This window comes from Mchenga conophoros, linkage group LG7 (genome assembly GCF_057382185.1).
Source record: "Mchenga conophoros isolate Kocher_MC1m ecotype Shallow Benthic linkage group LG7, M_conophoros_male_GT1.1, whole genome shotgun sequence".
NCBI lineage: Eukaryota > Metazoa > Chordata > Actinopteri > Cichliformes > Cichlidae > Mchenga > Mchenga conophoros.
Window position 1 is genome coordinate 38,290,129 of NC_140532.1, and position 22,526 is coordinate 38,312,654.

Sequence of the window (22,526 nt, forward strand, 5' to 3'; positions counted from 1 at the left end):
GAAACAAAAACATTTCACTACATTTAGCTCAGGACTGTTTTGGCTATTGACCAGTTTCTTTTCTTCTTTTTTTTATGTTACTTTTATCCTTCATTGTATTCTTTTGGCAACATTTGTTTTTGTGTTTCAAAATCATGATCAAATTAGGCTACTTCACTTTGCCTGTATGCCAGTCAGTCAGACTGTAATCCATCTGCCAATCCAGTCAGTCAATCAATTGGTTGAGCTCCATCTTGAATTTAATACAAGCAATGTGCCAAATAAGGACCACTGATTACTTTGAGTGCTACTCACAATAATGAGTGCACTTGAGGTTTCTTCTGCACATACGTGGCTTAAACATACAAGACAGCCAGGCAAGCAGACAGACACACTACACCAGCATCACCTATAATTTACAGCAGCTGTCTATTTTCTCTGATAACACATTAGAAAGCAGCGAGATTCCATGAATAATTGCTCCAAATGAGTTGTCTCTGGTAATTCTAAACGTGTGCTCAAGACTTTTAGAATTACCAACAAAAACATTGCTGCTGCCATGACAGCTTTTCACTAGAATGGAACTTGTTTTAAACCTCTCTCATTTCTTTGGCTTAAAAACCTATGACTTTTTTTGTTTGTGTGATTTCAATCAACTTGTCTTACAGCACATTTGTCGAGCTTTATGCAAATATACATGATCAGTTATAATAAAGTTAGTTTGCATGTCAGATTTTAATAAGAAGTCATCCTGCAGAAGATCCTACATTCCCAACCAGAAACTGCAGCATTTGCCCTATAAGTGAGTTAAAAAAATAAAAATCTTTGGTAAAAAAAAAAAAAAAGTCCTTTTAATCACCCGTTTGGATCTTAATTTATGAAAATACACAGTGATATAGACAGACTGTACTGGATTAGTAGGAGATACAAGCATTAAAAAGCACCCAGGTATATGTATACTGTATTTCAGTCTGAAATCTTGCTTTTGGAGTGCTGCAGCTATTAAAGCTAATTACGTATGTCTAGATGAGCATCTGCACATGAATTAAATTAGACTTGGCAGCCTTGCATGATAAATGGTGAAAAATGCCAGGATTGATTTAATTTCAGCATTTATCATGATGTATTCAAAAGAGTATGGATAAATAAGGCTGCAGTTTAGCAAAGTATACGCCCAGGCATGTTGGAAAGCCATGGCAGCGCGTGTCGAAAGCTCAAGAAATAGATACAGCTTTGACAGCTGTAATACCATGGAATTAGTGCAGGAGTTAACCTCTTACTTTCCTGCTCTCTTTTTCTCTCTCTCCTACTTTGACCCAGTTGTATCACTTTCTGTTTCACGAGTCTCTCTATCTTCCTCTCTCTTTTTTCAATCCATAGCAGTCAGGTGGAGGGTAAGGTACAGAGACTCAGCAAAGGCCAGAGATGAAGCGCACAAAAACCTTTAGTGATGTCACGGGTGATAAATCTGCTGTTGATCACTTGTCGGATGGATTACGGAGTTAGTGGAGAAAGCAATGATGTGAAAGCAAAAAAGTATCTAGAGCAAAGGGATGGAATAATGTAAAGTATTAGAGGGACTGAACAGGAGGAGAAGGATGGCAAAATTAAAAAAATAAAATAAATAAATAAAATAAACCATAAGGCTGGTAAGTGTGGATGAAGTGAAGACTGAATTAGAGAAAGAGGATGAAGTATTGAGTTGGGGAGAGAGGAGGATGGAGGGGGAAACAGAGAGACATAAAGACACTGAGGGAGGGGGAGAGATGGAGGGGATGATTATGAGTGGAAATGTTCGTCTCTCAATCAGGATATGGACTCCCATAAATAACTTGCCCTCTCAGTCAACAGCATGATGTCACCACATTTACTCTCACTCTCTCTCTCCTACACTAGTCGCATACACAGAGATAAGGTGGAGGAGCAGATGTAGCTGCACTATTTCTGTCATAAAAAAATAAGAGGAAAATTCAGCTGAAATGTATGCAATCTCAAAATGATCTCAATTACGCCTCATTTTCCTCACTCCATGTTTAATTTTCTTCACTTGTTTTGTTCTACTCCTTCCGCTCTCCATTGAGTGTTCTTGTGCAGTTAATTTGTATTCTCATTGTGCTTGTTCTCAGTATTTACTGTTTGAGGCACCCCATTAATGTAATGGTATTGCTTTGACTAGGGACTCTCTGGTATATCTCAGGAATAAAACAAGACGGAGAGAAAGACGCAGAGAACAGGATGAAGAGGGAATGAGAGAACACAACGAAAGATAAAAAACAGAGCTAGAAAGAGGTTTTTGAACTCATACGTGATCAATCATATAGGCGGATTCATTTTTTTATATAATGTAAGTGACTGTATCACTACTGAAATATAATAATCTGGAAATACAATAATGATAATTTTATATCTCTCTTTCTCTTTGTAGAAATGTATTCTCTAATGCTTTTTCCCCAAACATATTCTTGGCTCCATCCGTTATCATTCCTGTCCCCCCTCTATCCATCTCCTTGTCCATTTTCACAAGCAATCAAATATAAAATCAAATATCACATTCAAGGAACCTTAACTGATACAACTTTCTCTGACCTTTCGGTCATTTATTCTGTTCATTGTATATTTTGGTGTGGATGTAGCTCAGGAGGTAGAGCAGGTCGGAAGGTTGGCGTTTCCATCCCTGGCTGCTCCAGCCTGCATGCTCTGGGTAAATTACTGAACCCCGAGTTGCTGTCCTTTGGGTCCATTGGAGTGTGCATTTGTGTGAACGTTAGACAGAAAGCACTTAAGTGTAGAAAAAAGTGCTTGTATAAATGGGTGAATGAGGCATGTTGTATAGAATGTTTTAAGTGTTCAAGTAAAGTAGAAAAGTGCCACGAAAGAACCTGTTTTATTGGGAGAATACCATTTCTATTGTCTGAGTTTCCTTTCAAGTGTTGTTTTCTTTTTTCAATAAATAGCTAAATGGCCAATTTATGTACTGTCCTCCACATCAGAGCAACTGTAATTACTTGAGGTGAGGACTTGTTGCTAAAAAAATGAATGCACCCTATGACCAGCCATTCTCTTTTGATTATTAAGTAAATAGCAGTAAATAGATTTATTGCACATTTCATTAAAAGAATACGCTTTGTTCCAGTATAAATAGGAGGCAAAACAGATTTTACGCATTTCTTTTATTTCTCCCTTGTGCACTTTGTTCGTGATTGAGAACACCAGCTGCTCTAAAATATCTCAAGATATTCTTTAGTCCCATCGTAACCACTTATGCTGATTATTGCTGAATTCATAATCACAATGATCACAATGTTCTGCTCTTTTTAAAATATATTTTAATGAATATTTGAATAAAATCGTAAAATACAGCCAACACATACTTGGCACAAAAGGATAATAACAGCTTCCCTAATTAATATTAGAGAGAGCTGATTAATCCCAAAGTGTTTTCTTTTTGTGGGTTAGATATAGTAGTCTTACAGCAGTCTTCCATTTAAGGCCATTTTCTCTCTTTACTTCTCAAGAGAGTTCTTGTTTGTTTCATCCCTCCTCATCTGTCTCTTAGTCTCATCGCGCGCCATCCTCTATCCTGTCTTCCAGACAAGAGCAACTTCTGTAAATGTGAAGCTTGTAACTATTTGATTGACTCAGTCTGTAGATGCTTTCTACCACTGTTTCTTATTGTCTTTGTTCAGCATGCACTGCTGTCATTAATTAGGAAGTCTCAAATGGATTTCCTATACACTCCATGTCACACAAACATACTTACACACAAGTACACACAAACACAGTTTGAGCCTTCCTCTGCATGTGCTTTTTGTGCAAACTGAGTCAGACCAAGCAAGTTCATTCCCTCTCCATCCCTTAATACTGACTACGTATATATATATGTGTGTGTGTGTGTGCGTGTGTGTGTGTCACAGTGCACGTATGTGCTTCACTCTCACTGCCAAGAAAGGCATACCCCAGGGAATCCTGTCAGTCAAACTTTCTGGCAATTTGTCAGAGCAACAAGGCACTTTGCAATACAACCAGATGTGTTTCTGTGTGTGTGTGTGTGTGTGTGTGTGTGTGTGTGTGTGTGTGTGTGTGTGTGTGTGTGTGTATGACATGTATTGAGATAGAATGTGGAGTGCAAATTTTGATATTACTCATCATCCTACCGCTTTTGTTACTTGGTTACGGATATGTGTTGTGATTCGTTTACACAGACCATATAGGCATTTGTGTGTTACACAGTATAAGATTGTCGAGCTATGGAGCACAAAAAACAGACAATCCACAAGCACTAGAGTGCTAACATACACCCACAAATGGACAGAAGTTTTTTTCTCCCCTAGGCAGAACTATTTGTTACTAATTTCTTCCTCTTTTCATGTGTGCTTTTCCTGTATGCCATTTGTTTTCACATATTCTGTAATTACTTTTCTTGCTGAAATTTAAGTGGAAAAGCATGATTTCTAAAATACAGCCACATTTTCCACTGAAAAACATCCTTAAAACATATTAAGTGAAGAAGATAAGCAAGAAAACAAGCATTCACTGTTATTTTTCTCCATAGATCTCCTTGTGTTTGCTTTCTGTAGTTTTGATGTCTTCCTCTTACTTTTTTCTTCCTTCATTTTACCCTGAGAAGCTTCCATTTTTCTACTTCGCAGATTTATATATAAATCTGCCATGTCTGCTCTGCTTGTGTGTGTGTGTGTGTGTGTATATGTGTATGTGTGTGTATAAGAGACCCTCGTGACAGAGTGATGTGCGTCATTGACTTCCTTAGACTCTTTCTCTGGGTCATCTGAGTTAAACAGTCCAATCTCATTGGCTAATAAGGCAATGCCACTCTTCTCTAGAATTGAAGTGACTCGTTTACTTCCTTTAAACACACACACACACAAACATGTGCATGCACACACCCACCCACCCATTTAAACACATGGTCTAATTTACAGTCCTGAATCTTGGGTGAAGTCTCAAAAGAGCAGTCACTGCATTATCTACTTTCCAATTTCCCTTTCTCCCTCACAACTTCAGTGCACGAGTGCTCATGATCATCAGTTGAGCTGGCTACCTACTTTGTTGAACCAACATTTGTTTCTGAGTAAGCCTTAGCACCACATAGCACCACATAACATGGGGTAACAAGATGATTTGATAAGCTTTCTCTCAAAGGTTCATTTGTCTTAGACTGTTGCACCTTTGACCTCAGACCGAGTGGCCAAATGACACACAGCTCAAATCCATAAACATACTGCAATCTTTAAAACGACTTCATGAGCAGAGAAATAGAAACAATGCAGGGAGCCGAGGGTGTAGAAGACAGTAAAGTTAACAGGGAGAAGAAGAAAAACTGTCAAACTTTCTGAGCATAAAGGAGAGGCAGAGCAGGCCTTAGAACAGAAATGGAGGAGCAAATCAAGAAAAGGAAATGCATACTCACCATTGCGAGGATAGGCTACCACCACTGCAGCCAGAACTACACAGCACAACGATGTCACAAGGTTTGCCATCTGTAGACACATACACAGCAAAGTTATCAGTGCGTGCAAGAGCCAAAGAGCCGGCTAGTGAGTGTGTCCGCCTGTCGTCCTGATTGACTGACAGACCCATAGACGCCTACAATGTAAGAGATGTAAGAGATGGAGAGATAGCTGCTTCCTCTCTTCTCTCTGTCTCTCTCAGTGTCTATCTCCCTTCAGTATTGCTGTTGCTGAAGTGGTTTTGGGTTTTTTTTTTTTTTCGTGTCCTCCTGTTTCTTTCCCACTCCTTTATTTCCTTTCTTTACTCCTCTCATCTGCTGATATCATTTTCACTGTGTAACCTTACTCTCTTTTTCTTCATGTGCATCTCTCTCCTTCTGTCTCTCGTTGTGTTCATCAGTCTAATGGGTCCATCCTCTCTGGGATGGGCTATGGCCAGCAGCTCTTAAAGGTATAGCACACCATAAACAAACGCACAGCTCTCGTCTAAAACAACAATAATTCACGAGCACCCCTTCGTCTTACGTACTTTAGTTTTACCAGTTGAAAGTGAGGTGAGATGAAAGAGGTTTTAAGTTGCACACATCTTTTGCTTTCTAATACTTTCAATGCTTTGGTCTTAAGTTTCATGCATTTTCTGTTCCCAAAATAACAGTCTCAGTGCTCTCTTAAAATAAATAGGTTTTGTTCATTCTTGCAAAAACATTGTAAAAATGACAAATTGTGGTTATAAAAGGGGAGTTATGGTTATTTTACAGCAGCTGGCTAAGGTAGCGAGCTCCTCTAAAAAGAACAATGTAGGATTTTAGGGGTAGTTGTGCAAGGTCTTTTTTGCAAACCACAGTGGTTTGATCAATCGAGTAGATCTCAGGCAATAAGTCATGTTGCCAGATTCAAGTATGGTTTTTCTTTCTGCTAGGTCAACTCAGGGGTTACGGTATGCATGGTGTCATTCTACAAGTACTATGAGTGACTCCCCTTTATAATGTCTACATTTGTTTTTACCAACTTATTTGCGAAGGTTCCATTATATGATCATTTGTCCGCTGATGAGATGCTAGTGCCCCCTCATCTGCAGAAAGTTGCAAGGTCAGAGGCCAGGGTCAGCTACAACAGAGCTACCCCGCAGCAGCTTCTACGAATGCACAATCTTGTACAAGAAAAGTTGAGCTTGGTGGAGCCTTGCCAACAATGGGGCTTGAACCTAGATCCTCTCATTAAAAAGTGGCCTCTCTCTTCACTCTCCATCTACTCTCCGGTGCCTGGGCTGTTTCTCTGTCTCCTTTCCTCTGTTATGTGAGGAGAAATACTTGGCTATCATACAGACAGGGGTTGTCTAAGGGTCCGCTTGCTGCTGAGACCTGTGGTGAGTAAGGTGTGTGTGTCTGCATGAGAAGAACACAGTAAGCACTCCAAATAGAGGCAGAGAAAGGAAAGTGAATTTCCTTGTTCTTTTGATGCGAGACTCCAGCTGTTAAAAACCTGTGTCATATCCCATTACATCTTCCTCTTTGTTTGGCTTCAGCTCTTCTTTCTTCCCTTTACTTGATTCTCTTTTCTGCTTCTTTACTTCAATCCCTTTTTTCCCTCTCCTAAATCACTCGGTCTTCTCTCTTTTCAGTATGCATCTCTTCTTCTCCCTCCTTATATCATACCCTTCACTTGTCTTGTCTCTCTTTGTTAGGGTTGAACATGAACACCACTACTCCATGTTTAAGCATCTCACAAACGGGAAAATACATCTGCAACTACTGCAGAGTTATTATCAAGAACATGGAAAAGCTTTTACAATCACACTAAAACAATCAGACACTGAAAACTCTAGGGAATGTTTTTTTATTTTCTTTTATGAATGACCAAACTAAAGCTGGGACACAAATAACTGAGTATTCAGACAACCATTCAATTTAGTAGGTAGCTATTTTCCCCTCTCTGTATGAAAAATGTATACCATGTTAGCTTGGGTGCCTGACATCAGTCCCAAAGAAGTAATCATCACGCTTCAGCTCAGCTGACAGTTGCTAATTTAGTGACATGGGGCTAGAAGTACTTGTTGTTCATAATGTTTTAGAACAAAAAAAAAAAGAAAAAGAGTGGATGACAAATCTATAGCTGAGTAGCATAGCTATGCAAGCAGAAATCTTACACTGCTCTGTGATTGGCAGAGAGCTGCAAGTATTAGCGCTCCGAATTAGATGTTTGCACAGGTGTTGTTGTTCTTGTGGTTTGTTACCTAGACAGAGGCTATGCACAGTGTGAGAGATAAAACCAATGATGCAGTTATAAATTCTGCTGCCACGCCCCGCATCACCCCCAACTCCTATTGCCCAGATGGCCCAAGCATATCCGTTGCTAACAAATATCCATAGTAACACAATAACTAGTGAAGACTGGTAGAAAACTGTATTTCGGACCACACTACTGAGAAATTAAGGGGAATAATATAAAATCACAATAAAAAGGACAAAATGTGATTTTTCTTGAAGGAAATATCAGATTTGCACTTACGGCAATCAATCCACTTATGTCTTTAAATACATGGAATTCAAAATGCATTTTTTTCCTTTACTTTGTTGCAATTTTTAATGATGTTCTTTTATATAGAAATATATTATATTGTGAAACAATTTTAATGGGACAACTCTCAAAGAGTATACCAACCCCTGTGGCAAAAATGCAAACAATGCACACTCAGTTTGCTATTTAGCCATCATCGTACCAGTTTTAATTGCTCCAACTACGTATTTTGGGGGATTTTCTTGTCTTTACACAGCTGAGCTGAGACTGCTTAAACGGTACAGTAAAAATGGAAGAAAGTCTGTATAGTTATTTTCATTTTAACTGTGATGGCTGCATGTTTGGTTTTAAGATTTTGACAACCTTCTGTTGAGTCACCTGTTGAATGCTGCGTTGCACTACAATTTTTTACTTAACAGTATCAACTTTGCATTTTTGGTTATGTACGTTTGTGCGTGTGTGTGTGTGTGTGTGTGTGTGTGTGTGTGTGTGCGTGCGTGCGCGCCAAAGATTAAAATAGTGACTGAAAGTTTGCATGCAAAGATATGATTGAGAGATTGTGTGTTTGTGCCCCTGCACTGGAGTTTCTGTTAGTATATATGAGTGATTGGCAGCTCATATGTATTTCATCTGAACAGATATTGAGGAGAATGACAGGGGGTGAAATTAAAATTGCATCCCCTGTCACATTATCACAATCCCTATCTCTGCTCTTCATTTTCTAAGTGCTGGTTTGCTCATCAAAATCCAAATGACGTTTGTGTGCCTGGATGTTTGCATGCATTTAAGACTATGTGGGTTCAAATGCTCCAATATGTGTGTCTATGCTTGAAACCGTGGGGGTATTTAGCCCGTCTATCAGAAAACAATACAGTTTTGAAATCTGACAGCTTCAGATCGTTCACATAATGACAACCCACGGGCGGTTAGAGCTGCAATCACGCAAACTCGGTACAAACTCTCATGCCTTCATTTCTCCATTCCTACTTACCCTGACTCACCCATTTATACCCTCCGTTTTCCATTCTTATTCCATATTTATTTATTCATTTCTTATTGGAGGGGAAAGGGCTGAATAGGCGTGATTCTTTTGGCTGCTTAATTAAAATATATAATTCATCTGCGTCAAATGATTTTGCCTCTGCGCCTTTGTGGAGTCCGATTTGGGAACATTTGCATTTAAATTGGAAAGCCAGGAGGGAAATACACTAGGCAGGCTAGGTTTTTGTGTAAGTGGAGATAGAAGGCATCCTTCTGTTAAAGAAATACACATACATTATTAGTAGTATTAGTATTAGTATTTTTGTTACTCTGGTCCAAAAATGTCAGAATTCAACCTACTGTGGCTGGCCGAAAGCTACAGTAAGGCGTCTTGTAACTGAAATGGTCCTCTTAGAACTTTGTGATCCCTTCACAGCAGCATCTTCAGTCAGTAAGGCGTGCTTCTCCATGCCCATTAATTTGAATTCAAACTTAATAAACCAAACGCTGACTGAAGTATAGATGCTATATTGTTTTTTGTCTTTCAAAAATAAAGTGTCCAAATTCCTCCTGTCAGCAAGCTGTCAGAAATACCTTATTGCAAATGTGTCTGCTGTTCAATACAACAAAATTGAATCAAATTAAAAGAAAAAACAGCATCCCCCTGAGTAACATATAAGTCCAAGGGAAAAGAGTAAAGCTATCAACCGTATAAGGAAACCTAACAAAAGATGACGGTTCCCTGCTGTCTGTAAATAGTTTGTTCTTCTTGGGTGATATCCACCATGTGGGAAAATGAGGCCCATTCACTTGACAACATAAACCCAAAACAAATGATTTAACTTTAAATGGTTATAGCTACCCATCTTTATTCAGTGATTCCTGCAGGGTATGTAGTGCATTGAGATTTATGGATCTACGGGCAGTTAAAGAATATATGATGCTGAGACAGTGGCACATTATCCAGCTGGGACCTAGCTAAAGGTCGGATGCTGAAACCAGCATGTCTGGCACCACAGAGCATGTTAAATGTCTATGAAATCATACCTTACCTTCCCTGCTGCCATTATATACTAACTCACAGTAACACAACTCACCATCTGGAGGAATAAGCTGCTCAGATAAACAGGAAAGGCTGCGTAATATAGAAGAAAGAGTGTACAAGACAGTCAGTCACACCACCCTTCTCTTGCAGCTAGAATATAAGGCCTGCAAGAGTACTAGTCTCTTTAAATCCAAGCAATTTAAAAAGATACATGCAACCATAATAAACTGTAAATGATGGCAGGAGATCCAGAAGGAGAATTTGACAATGACAAGGAGAAAGTTGAACATCTCCAGATAATTGGATATTCGTATAAAGTAAAACCTTGAAACTCTAAAGCAAGGCATCATATCCAGGAGGTACACTTGTACTTTAAAAGAATCCTTTCTTCAGAAATACAACCCTTGCTCTATCTGCCATTTAATGTATAATATGACTTACTTTTGATAATTTGTCCTACCTTGGAGCAACGATAGAAAAGCAGAGTTTTTATTTTATTATAGTTTTTTTTTCCTCCAAGGGGACATAGATAAAATTTGTGAATGATCTCTCCGGCTCAAAAATAAGGAAAGTATGTATATTAAAATATATATAAATATATATTTTCTGTTCCTTTAAAAATAAAAAAGCAGCCACATGGCATGTGAATCAATTTTGGGGCAGCAGGGTTTATGTTGCTAATTGGAATTTTCTCCAAAGGGTGACAAAAGTCAACAAATTGTTTTAAGCAACAATTAGTTGATAAAACCTCTCTACTCCCAAATTTGTGACTAGTGCACTGCAGGAAAAAGAAACTTCAATGAAAAAGCATAGCACCACCTGATGCTGTCTTTCTGTTTACAAAAAAATTACTGCAGTGTGTAGTTTTTTATTCTTATTTTTCTAATTTCAGAGCTCTCAGGTAGGTAGGTAGGTAGGTAGGTAGGTAGGTAGGTAGGTAGGTAGGTAGGTAGATAGATAGATAGATAGATAGATAGATAGATAGATAGATAGATGGGGTGTAACAATACACAAAATTCAAGGTTCGGTCCGATACTTTGGTGTCACAGTTCGATATTTTTTCGATACAAAAAAACTGTTCATGCCTTTTTAATTTGTCATTTATTAAAATTATAAATATATATTTTAACTCAAAAGTACAGTTTTTAAATTTAATGTTGCTGAAACAAAAAAATAATGAAAGAAAAATCTGATCGAGAAATCACTCATCTTTGGAAAAGAGAATTATTACAGAGAAATGGCTCTTTCCAAAATAAAAACTATACTATACGCTTCTTCTGGGCTATATTCTCAGCAGCATATTAAACATATCAGGTCCCCATAAGGAGAATCATGTGCTAACGGCTGTCTAAATGACTCTGGTAACATTTGTAGCATGCGTGCTTGCTGTCGGAGTAAATGTGCAGTCATATTCGTTGTGTTCCCACTAGTGCTGTCAGTATTAATCTCGTTGAAATGACGTTAATGAGCTACCACGGATCGCCCCATGCGTGGGGCTGCACGGCGTCAACACGTTAACGAGCAAACTGCGCTAACGCACTAGTTCCCACCAATGTAACTGAGCATTGCGTGGCACATCCGACATACTGTTTTACTTTTGTCCATGACGCGCTTACCTTCAGGGTCATACGTCACATGAAAACCAAAATAGTTCCAAATGCCAGATCTGAATGAGGGTGGGGGAGGTTCAATTTTCCATGTTGCAACAAGCACTTAACTTCTGTCTCGCTAGCTTGCCCTGCGCTCAGTGAATCTGCGTTCGACTACTCCGCCTAGGCTGCACTGTCCACTGAGTGCTCAACACAGACAGCATCGTCAGAAGGAAAGTTGATAAAATAAATTAAAAATTTTGTATTGTTCGATACATATGCGTACCGAACCGAAACCACTGTATGAACGGTTCAATATCGATACGAGTATCGTTGCACCCCTAATAGATAGATAGATAGAGTTTCTTGCACATCACCTATTAGTGGCACACACTTACACTCAAACACAAAATCACACATAACCATCACCACTGTAGTTTTTAATTCCCTGCTCCCTATACAGTAATACAAGTTCTTCATTCCCATAATGCATTGCTTTGCTTGGCAACACTAATTCTCTCATCAATCATGCAGAGTTGCTGCAGATTATCTACAATCACTGGGTATGGCGGGGTGGGAGATGTTTATCCTGATAGTGTGTCTGCTGCCATTTTGGCTACAGTGTACACACATGCATACACACACAGTTGGCATTTGGTGCAAAGTGTTGATAGCTGGATGACTGTGACCTTTTTCACAGTCGCTCTGGCTATAATTGCTCACTAAAGATACCGTCAATCGTGTCTCAAGAGGTAGCAGGGGTTGAGCCCACAATCACACGCAAGCGCACGCATGCAGTTCCTTGTGCATGTGGATGACAGCATTTAGGTCTAAGTGATAAATTTAGCAATTGATCACATGTGACTGCTCTCAGCTGGCTGAGATTTAGAGGACCTGAACACGTCAGTTACTATGTATCATGTGTCCTGCTGGTGCTGGTGCTGCTGTGGTGGTGATCTCCCGTCACTAAGCTGGACTGTCTGATGTGAGTTAGTGTTTTAGAAACAGCCAAAAGCTGCACACTTACCAACACAGAGGCACGAGCTGCTGTTTTTAATCCTCAGAATATTATTTGTGAAATGTTATTAACAGCCGGAGATTAAACATTGAAGTCTAACTCATTAACAGAAAGGAAAAACAAAATTAAAAAAACCCAAACAGTCCAAACAAATCTAGAACTTGGATGCATGAATAGGACTCACCCTATTTATGTCAGGTAACAGATATTTGAGGTGTGTTATGCGTTTTGTATGCATGTGTATGTCTGTTTTTGCCTCCACCCAGCCATCTGGACCTCCTTGTGTGTGTACAAGTGGATTTTAGGTGGTTATAAGCTCTGAAAAAACACACAGTTACCTTCAGCCCTCTCACCTTTGAACTCTATAAGTGTATCAAAGCTAAGAAAACAGAGCACTATGTGTGTGTGCGCGTGTGTGTGTGCAGATGTGTGTCCCAGCTTTCTTAAATTCTATCAGGCTTCCGATAGTGGGTGTGTTCTCCCCTTTGCGAACTGGGAGCTTCCAGGAGCTGTGCAGCATGTGTAAGAGCGGTGTGTGTGTGTGTGTGTGTGTGTGTGTGTGTGTGTGTGTGTGTGTGTGTGTGTGTGTGTGTGTGTGTGTGTGTGTGTGTGTGTGTGTGACAAAGGGAGAGTGTTATGTATGGGCTGTGATGTTCTGAACAGAGGTGTTTTTACAGAGAGTTAATCAGAACCAGGGCTGAGGCCTTGCACAACTGGGTGAAAACCACACACACAGGAAATAAAAAGCAAAAGTCACTTTCTAATTGCTTGAATGACAGAACTGTAACTGGTCATTGCTGTTATGCCAAGCTGTTATATGATGCAACTTAGTGAACTCTAACAAAAGATGTGCAGATGTTTCAGCCAATATATATGTATGTGTGTGTGTGTATATATATATATATATATATATATATATATATATATATATATATATATATATATATATACACACACACACATATACACATACACATTTAGATGGGGAAGATTTAGTCATGTAACTAAGAAAGTTTTTACAGGACTATAGCAGTCCTCTGAAAAAGGGTAAGTAGCAGCCAGGTGCACTATTTTCAGTGAATTAGATTAACTAATCTTTAGCAAGTGTGACAACCTTTATAAAAGCAGAAGTTTTGACAGTTTGCTGGTCTGGAGCATTCAGGTAGTGTTAGCACAATCTTTCCAGGAAAGGATGCCCCAGCATATTCACCAAAAGGTCAGAGTACTCATAGTACTCATAGAAGCTGCCAAAAAAATCCAACGGCTACTTTTCAGACTCTACAGGACCTGATTTGCTTGTCAAATGTTAAAGTTTATGTCAGCGCAATTAAAAAAAAGACTGAACAAGCTTGACTTGTTTGTAAAGGTTGAGGGTTACCAACATAGGAACAGGGTTTAAGTTTGCAAAATTGCATCTGAACCCAGTCTTCTGAAACAATGTCCTTTAGACAGATGAGACCAAAGTGCCCACAATGCACATCATCACATTTGATGAAAAGCAAATGCAGCATATCAGGACAAATACCAACTGTCAAGCAAAATTGGAAAAAGTAAAGAATCAAGGTGTTGCAATGGTCGATCAAAGTCCAGACCTCGACCCAACTGAAAAGCTGTGGTAGCACCTTAAGATAGTCATATAAACAAATTCCCACAAACCTCAATGTACTGAAGCAATGTTGTAATGAAGACTGGACCAGTTCATCTACAATGATGTGAGAGACTGAAAAAGTCACACTGAAACAATTACTTAAAGTTGGTTCTACAATCTACTGGATACTTCACAGGAAACTCTTTATGTTTTTTTTTACATGACTATATATCCAGGTCTGTCCTGGTTTATGTTGAAAGGGTGTGTGATTCCTTAACCTTCTGGGAAATGTGTCTTCAAAAACAGTCAAAGTGACATCTTCAAGAATAACCTTTACTAATGACGGGTCTCATTTACCAGTAGTGTGCACGGGTCTGTGCCTAAATCATGCATACGAATACTTCACACACATATATGTAATTCCGCAATAATAACTTTCTGACACTGTCCCACAGAAGTAAGTTTGTTTTTTTTCCCTTCATTGCAGTGAGTTTCTCATCTCAAATGCCATGCTACTTGTCTGCAATCAGCTTTCTTTTTGTTATATATTCTGTTAGCCTTTTTTCCTTTCATCTTTGATTCCATACTTCTCTTTTGCTGCTTTTTTTCTTTTTTAATTAACTTCAGCATCCCAGTTATTTCAGCTGGAGCACAGATTATTTATTTATTTTTAAACTGTTGTCACTGCAATGAACACACTTCGGAAAGCTGCCCCTTCTCTGGATTCCTGCTTGGATGTCAGAAATTATTTTTTAAAGTTTCTCCAGTTTATGCAGGATTATTAAATGAAGCCCAGTAATCTTGTTTTAACAAAAATAAAAAAATAAGATGATTTTGAGACAATAATATGTATATTCAAATCTGTTTTCTACCTTTTTTTTTTTTTCAAAAAAGCACATTATTCAATAATTTTTCAGAGATCAAGTAGCTATAGGCATTATTTACTATTCTTATTATTATTTACTGCTACAATAGAATTTTACTTACTTTTTAAAAAATGTATCAATCCCATTCATAATTACACAAAGCTACATATCATTACACATTTGCACCTATGTATTCAACTGTATTTGTTTCTTATGGATTTTTTATATTTTTAACAGTTCATCATCCTTATTGGCCCCAAGAAAAACTGTTGTAACATTTGTAACGACTAACTTAAATTCACCCGAAGCTTTGCTCTCATAAAGTCACACTCAACTTACTGATGCAGAGTTTAACCAGAAGTCTTTTGTGACATGTGAGTAATAATTTATAGATCACTCAAGAGTAGACATTCCTAAGGGTTAGTGTGATTGAAGGTTTTCCTCTTCCAAAGCCAGCTGATGTTATACAGGGAATAATTGCATAGGGAATAGGCAATAATTACACTGACCAGTATGCAGGCCAGTCTCTTTTAGGCACCCCTCCCTTCAGTAATGAAAATAAAGAATAGCAAAAATATTCAACATTTTCCATAAAGTCAGATAAGTTCATGGTCCAACTTTAGTCTGGGAAAATGTTTCTGCACCAATGGAGCCCAAAGATACCATAATGATAGAGGTTCAACAGAGTCTCAGTGGCTCATACTGCTGCCTCACAGTGAATGAAACCAAATTTTTTGGTACATTGCTGAAAGGGAATATTTTAAATGCCCATGAGAAAATATAGATTATTGTTATTTTTTGTAGCAAACATGTGTAGAGGGAGATATGAACGTGTAAACACTTTTTCCCCATAAACAGACATATACTTTTTCCCCATAAATGTCTGTTTATATTTATTCCCAAACTAGAAATTATTGATCTCTAGGACATGAGCTGTCTTTGTGGATAAAACGTTTGGAATGAGAATGAGTAAAACAAGTAACGGGGAACAAGCCTGAAAACAAGACAGTAAGGAGAGAAAGGACAAATATTGAAAACTAGAAAAAAGAAGCCAGAGGAAGCCTGAAGACAAACACAAAATGTATTTCAGACCTGATGTGTGCTGACCGTGTGTGTCTCAGACTGTGTTTGAGAATGCAGGCCTGAGTGGAAACTAAAAACGTTATGTTTACTGGACGTATTTGCCAAGCCCTCTAAGTAAACCAATCAAGTACAGTACCACCATACATAGGGCTTGCACACACTCAAACACAAACATATACAGTAATGTACACATGCACTGCACAAAACTCTATCTGTTCAACTGTCCACTGGTCTGTACCACAGGAGTTTATTTGTAGAGTTCCTCTGGCCTTCATGTAGGTCTGGCTATCGGCTGAGTGGCCTTGCACAGTTGGCTGAAATATACAGTGCACATACAAAGACACACAATGCACAAAACCACTTGTGTCATGTTGATGCGTGATACACACACACACACACACACACACACACACACACACACACACACACACACATGCTCTTCAAGTATGGTTGCTTAGAACCTCAGTAACCAGATAAACATACTAAATATATTGGAGCATTCACTTAAGTACAGTTAAGTGTCTGTTGCTGAAATCCTGAAATAGGCTTGTGTCTGTGTACACATGTGCACATACACAGCCAAGTTGTATTTCAGTTATACAAAAAAATACTCAGGAAAATTGTATTAGATGTTGTTTAACTTATCTGATTCTTTTAATATCTAAAAAAGTACTTCATGTATTCAGATGTGAACAGTTTATTATGATGTCCCACCAAGACCTGCCCAAAACCACAAATTTGATATCCATGAAAAGTACATAAACAAGAGAGCTACGAATCATGGAAATGAAGCAAATATGCAAGAAAGGTACTTACATATTATCCTTTCATACTCTAAAGCCTAGGAAACAGTGACTGCATGCTACACCTAAACCTGCTGAGCACACAGGACATCACATTACATCATAGTCATGCGTTTTGTTGCCCCGGGAAGACTCATCTACTACTGATCATCAGTTTTCTGGAGGTCTACACTGATGTCATTACTGAAGCTCACCCTGTGTCTATGTGTGTATGCGTATGTGTGTCTCGTGGAGTGAGAAACTCATTAATCGTCTTAGTCAACTGTCTCTGTTCAGCACAAGCCCCATAGGCACACATCCTGTCAGCCACCCTCTTACTTTCTGCCTCTCCCACTGAGGCAATAATTCAACATTTTAACTCAAACTGTCTGTCTCTTTTTGTCTCAATTCACATCTCTCATTCCACCTATTTTCCTTTCCACCTGGTGCGTTTCTGTCATCCTTCCACCTTTGTTCTGTCGCTTGTGCCATTCATTATTCTTTCTAGTTTTCCATCTTCTCTTCCTCCATATGCTATCTCTCAATTTTCCGTTTAAAATAAACAAAAATACATTGGCTATAATTTAGTTTGGCTAAAATGTGTAAGGGCTGTCTACAGGGAGTGCAGAATTATTAGGCAAGTTGTATTTTTGAGGAATAATTTTATTATTGAACAACAACCATGTTCTCAATGAACCCAAAAATCTCATTAATATCAAAGCTGAATGTTTTTGGAAGTAGTTTGTAGTTTGTTTTTAGTTTTAGCTATTTTAGGGGGATATCTGTGTGTGCAGGTGACTATTACTGTGCATAATTATTAGGCAACTTAACAAAAAACAAATATATACCCATTTCAATTATTTATTTTTACCAGTGAAACCAATATAACATCTCCACATTCACAAATATACATTTCTGACATTCAAAAACAAAACAAAAACAAATCAGCGACCAATATAGTCACCTTTCTTTGCAAGGACACTCAAAAGCCTGCCATCCATGGATCCTGTCAGTGTTTTGATCTGTTCACCATCAACATTGTGTGCAGCAGCAACCACAGCCTCCCAGACACTGTTCAGAGAGGTGTACTGTTTTCCCTCCTTGTAAATCTCACATTTGATGATGGACCACAGGTTCTCAATGGGGTTCAGATCAGGTGAACAAGGAGGCCATGTCATTAGTTTTTCTTCTTTTATACCCTTTCTTACCAGCCACGCTGTGGAGTACTTGGACGCGTGTGATGGAGCATTGTCCTGCATGAAAATCATGTTTTTCTTGAAGGATGCAGACTTCTTCCTGTACCACTGCTTGAAGAAGGTGTCTTCCAGAAACTGGCAGTAGGACTGGGAGTTGAGCTTGACTCCATCCTCAACCCGAAAAGGCCCCACAAGCTCATCTTTGATGATACCAGCCCAAACCAGTACTCCACCTCCACCTTGCTGAGTCGGACTGGAGCTCTCTGCCCTTTACCAATCCAGCCATGGGCCCATCCATCTGGCCCATCAAGACTCACTCTCATTTCATCAGTCCATAAAACCTTAGAAAAACCAGTCTTGAGATATTTCTTGGCCCAGTCTTGACGTTTCAGCTTGTGCGTCTTGTTCAGTGGTGGTCATCTTTCAGCCTTTCTTACCTTGGCCATGTCTCTGTGTATTGCACACCTTGTGCTTTTGGGCACTCCAGTGATGTTGCAGCTCTGAAATATGGCCAAACTGGTGGCAAGTGGCATCTTGGCAGCTGCACGCTTGACTTTTCTCAGTTCATGGGCAGTTATTTGGCGCCTTGGTTTTTCCACACGCTTCTTGCGACCCTGTTGACTATTTTGAATGAAACGCTTGATTGTTGGATGATCACGCTTCAGAAGCTTTGCAATTTTGAGACTGCTGCATCCCTCTGCAAGATATCTCACTATTTTTGACTTTTCTGAGCCTGTCAAGTCCTTCTTTTGACCCATTTTGCCAAAGGAAAGGACGTTGCCTAATAATTATGCACACCTGATATAGGGTGTTGATGTCATTAGACCACACCCCTTCTCATTACAGAGATGCACATCACCTAATATGCTTAATTGGTAGTAGGCTTTCGAGCCTATACAGCTTGGAGTAAGACAACATGCATGAAGAGGATGATGTGGACAAAATACTCATTTGCCTAATAATTCTGCACTCCCTGTAGTGTCTTGTGTTGTTTGGAATCTTCCTCATCTTCCTCTTTCTTCCTCCCTCTCTCCTTCCCTCCCGTAAATGCTGATGACAGCATTTTGTATTTTCACGAGGCAGCGAGCCCTCAACGTCCCCGAGGAATTGGTGTGACGATGATAGACCAATGAGTAAGCAGATCCAGTGACATCCTCTGAATGTAAATGTGCTTCATTGTATAATGCAATAGTGTTGATGAGCCAAAATATAGTAGATATTTGGCCACAGATTGTAGAAAATGGTAATTTGATAAATCAGATGTGGGTGGAAAACACAAATGCAACATCTCCACCCAGGACAAACTGCTTCATTCTTAAGCAAAGTAGTGACGTTCAATCTACTTCAGTGGAGCCGCCCTGTAGCCAGCAACATAAAGCTGTATTCAAGATGCAGTTCACACTTGTTAATGTGCATGGCGACATTGAATATAAATCAGGACGTTGTTGAACAAAACATACAGGTTCAGTCAACTTTACCCAAGCACTTTAAAATATATACTTTAATTTCCTTCAGCCTGAGGTGATTCTGGGTAATCATCTGCATTTTTATTATTGTTCAACTTAGCTCCATCTGCACAGCCCATGATGATAAGAAGTTTAAATGTGTGCATGTATAAATTTACTGTGACTGCTAGGTAGGTGGCTAGGTCATTTTGAATGAGTGTCAGGTTCATTAGTCTTGCACACAAAGAAGATTTGAATTTATAGAAAAATGGAATAAAGATAACAAACACAAAGCAGAATAAATCTCAAAAGTCAATAACATTAACATACAATCACCCCTCATTTCTTTATATTTTGCTTCCAGGGTGTCACTTTCTTGCACCTTTAAGTGGTCCTCAGCAATAGCTCTTTCTACACTGACTGCGTTTTCAGTCATTTTCAGTCTTTGTACCTTTCTATAGTAATGTTTTTTTTCTGTTTTTCTGTTTGCATTGGAAAGTGAGTCTCCCTCTGTGTGCTAAGCCCCTTAACAATGAGCAACACCTAAATCCAGAGTGTGGTGTTTACACTTAACAAACTACGTAGAAATGAACCAATTTTAAATTGTACATTTTGTTACCTTAGTCACTAACAGAACGTCACCAACGCCATTAAAGAAGTAATAATAATATTGTTACTATTTCTTTAGCTGAGTCTTTGAAAATGTCAAAGATAACAGTTTGATAGACATGAAATAGTATTTTTCATGAGGAAGCGCTATTAGCATTAGCTATTAATATCTCTGCACTGTGTGTAGTGTGTTGTAAAAAAAAATTGAGGGAACTGGACAAGTGAAGAATAAAAGAAGAAACAAGCCTAAAAAATAAAGAATGTCCACAGCAGATGAAAAGCATCTGAAAGTCATGCCCTTAAGGCATATGAGAAGTCCAGCAAATACCTGACCCAGGACCTGAAAGATGTCTCTGGCATTTATAGAGGTTTTATACACTGCTCACCAGAAATAGTCTCAATGGAAGGGGAAGAAATGATTCTTATGGAAGGGAAACTGCGAGAGAAAAGACTGAGGTATGAGAAATTACACAAGAGCTGGACTGAAAATCTACCGTGCAATTCCATCTTAAAGTGTCAGATTATTAAATGCTTCATTTTTCAACATCACAATGATCTCAAACACACTGGTAGTGCACTATAAGTATATCTGGATAGAAAAACACACAACAGAACACTATTAGTCATGGACTGGCCTCCCCAGAGCCTGGACCAACGTATTAGTGAAGCAATGTGGGATCATCTTGACAGGGAACAGAACAAAAAGCAGCCAATATCTAAAGAACTCTAAATGTCCTAAAAGGCTGGAGAAGTATGCACTAGTTAAAGAAATTATAAGAAAGAGTGCATAAGAGAGTTCAGGCTGTGTGGAAAAAAAGGTGGTCATACCAATTATTGAATTTTAATTTTGTTAGAATTGTACAAACTCTGTTTTTGTCTTAAATGCTCCCTTTCCATTTATGTTTGTATGTTTGAATAAATTGTACACCTATTTCCCATTTTCCTAACAAAATATAAAAAGATGAGAGGTGGCTAAAGACTTTCGCACAAGTGTCCACTACCATTAGGGGCAGATCTGATTGAAACTACATGAAGTATGTGTGTGTATCTTGATAAGCACCTGTGCAAACACTTGACTCGTGATTGTCTTGACAGAACTATTAGCATTCTCTTTCCATTTGCCCCCCTCCCCAACACATGTTGACACACCCCTACCACTTTGCTCCTGCCCTTTCATAGTTTATTAGCAAGGCAATCTGTTACACAGCTTTGGCTCTGGCTGATCCCTAAGCACACACCTTATGTCCACCCCAGCTGCATCTTAATGACATCCTGTGGGGAAATATCCCATCAAGGTTGTATTCACGCTCCTCAGAAACACATATATCCCAAACCATAGAACGATAAGAGGAAAAAGAAAGCCAAAAGGAAGTACTATTAAAGAAAAATGAAGACAGAGATGAAGTTGGACACAAAGAAGATGAGAAAGGGAACTGAAAAACAAAAACATGAAGAAAGTAGAAGGGTATGAACAATCTTTAAGACAACAGGAGCAAAAATAGTAGGAGAGAGAGGAACTGAATGAAAGAAAAACAGCACAATAGCAACTAAAGTAGAATAAGAATGACAGGAGAAATACATCTCCTTACTTTGGACTCCACGCATGATGGTAAGAGAAGAAATACACACAGATGTTGATACACACACTGTGGACGAAGCATATTCACTTGTGCACACACAAATAGTCAGCTACACGGCACATAGACGGATGCTTATGTGCAGTTTATATAACTGTGTTTGTCTTCCGATTATCAAGGACTCATTTAAGACTCTTATGCAACAGCACTTAGACATTCAACATTCAAAATCCAGTCTCCCATGTTGCTCAGCCAAATATCTAACCACCCAAGTCGAAAGAAGTCCCTAAACTGAGCTGACTAGAAGAATTAACTTTAAGCAGAAGATAATGAAATATACTTGAGACCAGAATATTAATCATGGCTGTGGTGTCGTGTATCTTTTTCGGTGTGAGTTTTAACGTGGGTGGATACTATTAGTATTAAAATGTCAAAACGAGAAATGAAATGAATTAAAAACAAACCAAAACATTTGTTTACCGTTGGTGTTATGGCATAATTGTTTATCTTTTTTTTTAATATCTAATAATATCAGAAGTAACCTACTGAAGAAAAATGCATTTTCAAGTCTGGGACTAAGCCAGAATTATAATATTCACTCTCATTAATAAGTACACAATGGATACATTTTAAGAGTCAAGTTGAAATTTAAAGTATTGATTCCTTTTGCATCCCAAGCCCAAGCTAGATTCCTGGATCACACAAGGCACAACAGTCCTCTTTCAAAGTACACCAGCTGGTCTCCTCAGTTCCAATGTTTACGCACTGTTGTTAAAAGAAGAG

General features: G+C 38.7%; 1 protein-coding gene across 1 annotated transcript in view; it reads right to left on the reverse strand.

Annotated features, from left to right (window-relative positions):
• The window catches only part of cntfr (ciliary neurotrophic factor receptor), a 251,646-nt gene that overhangs the window by 157,771 nt on the left and 71,349 nt on the right, over positions 1–22,526 (reverse strand). Inside the window, exon 3 of the mRNA XM_085279172.1 lies at positions 5,408–5,477. Within this exon, the coding sequence (XP_085135298.1) occupies positions 5,408–5,477 (70 nt within the window). The remainder of the gene's footprint in view (positions 1–5,407; positions 5,478–22,526) is intronic.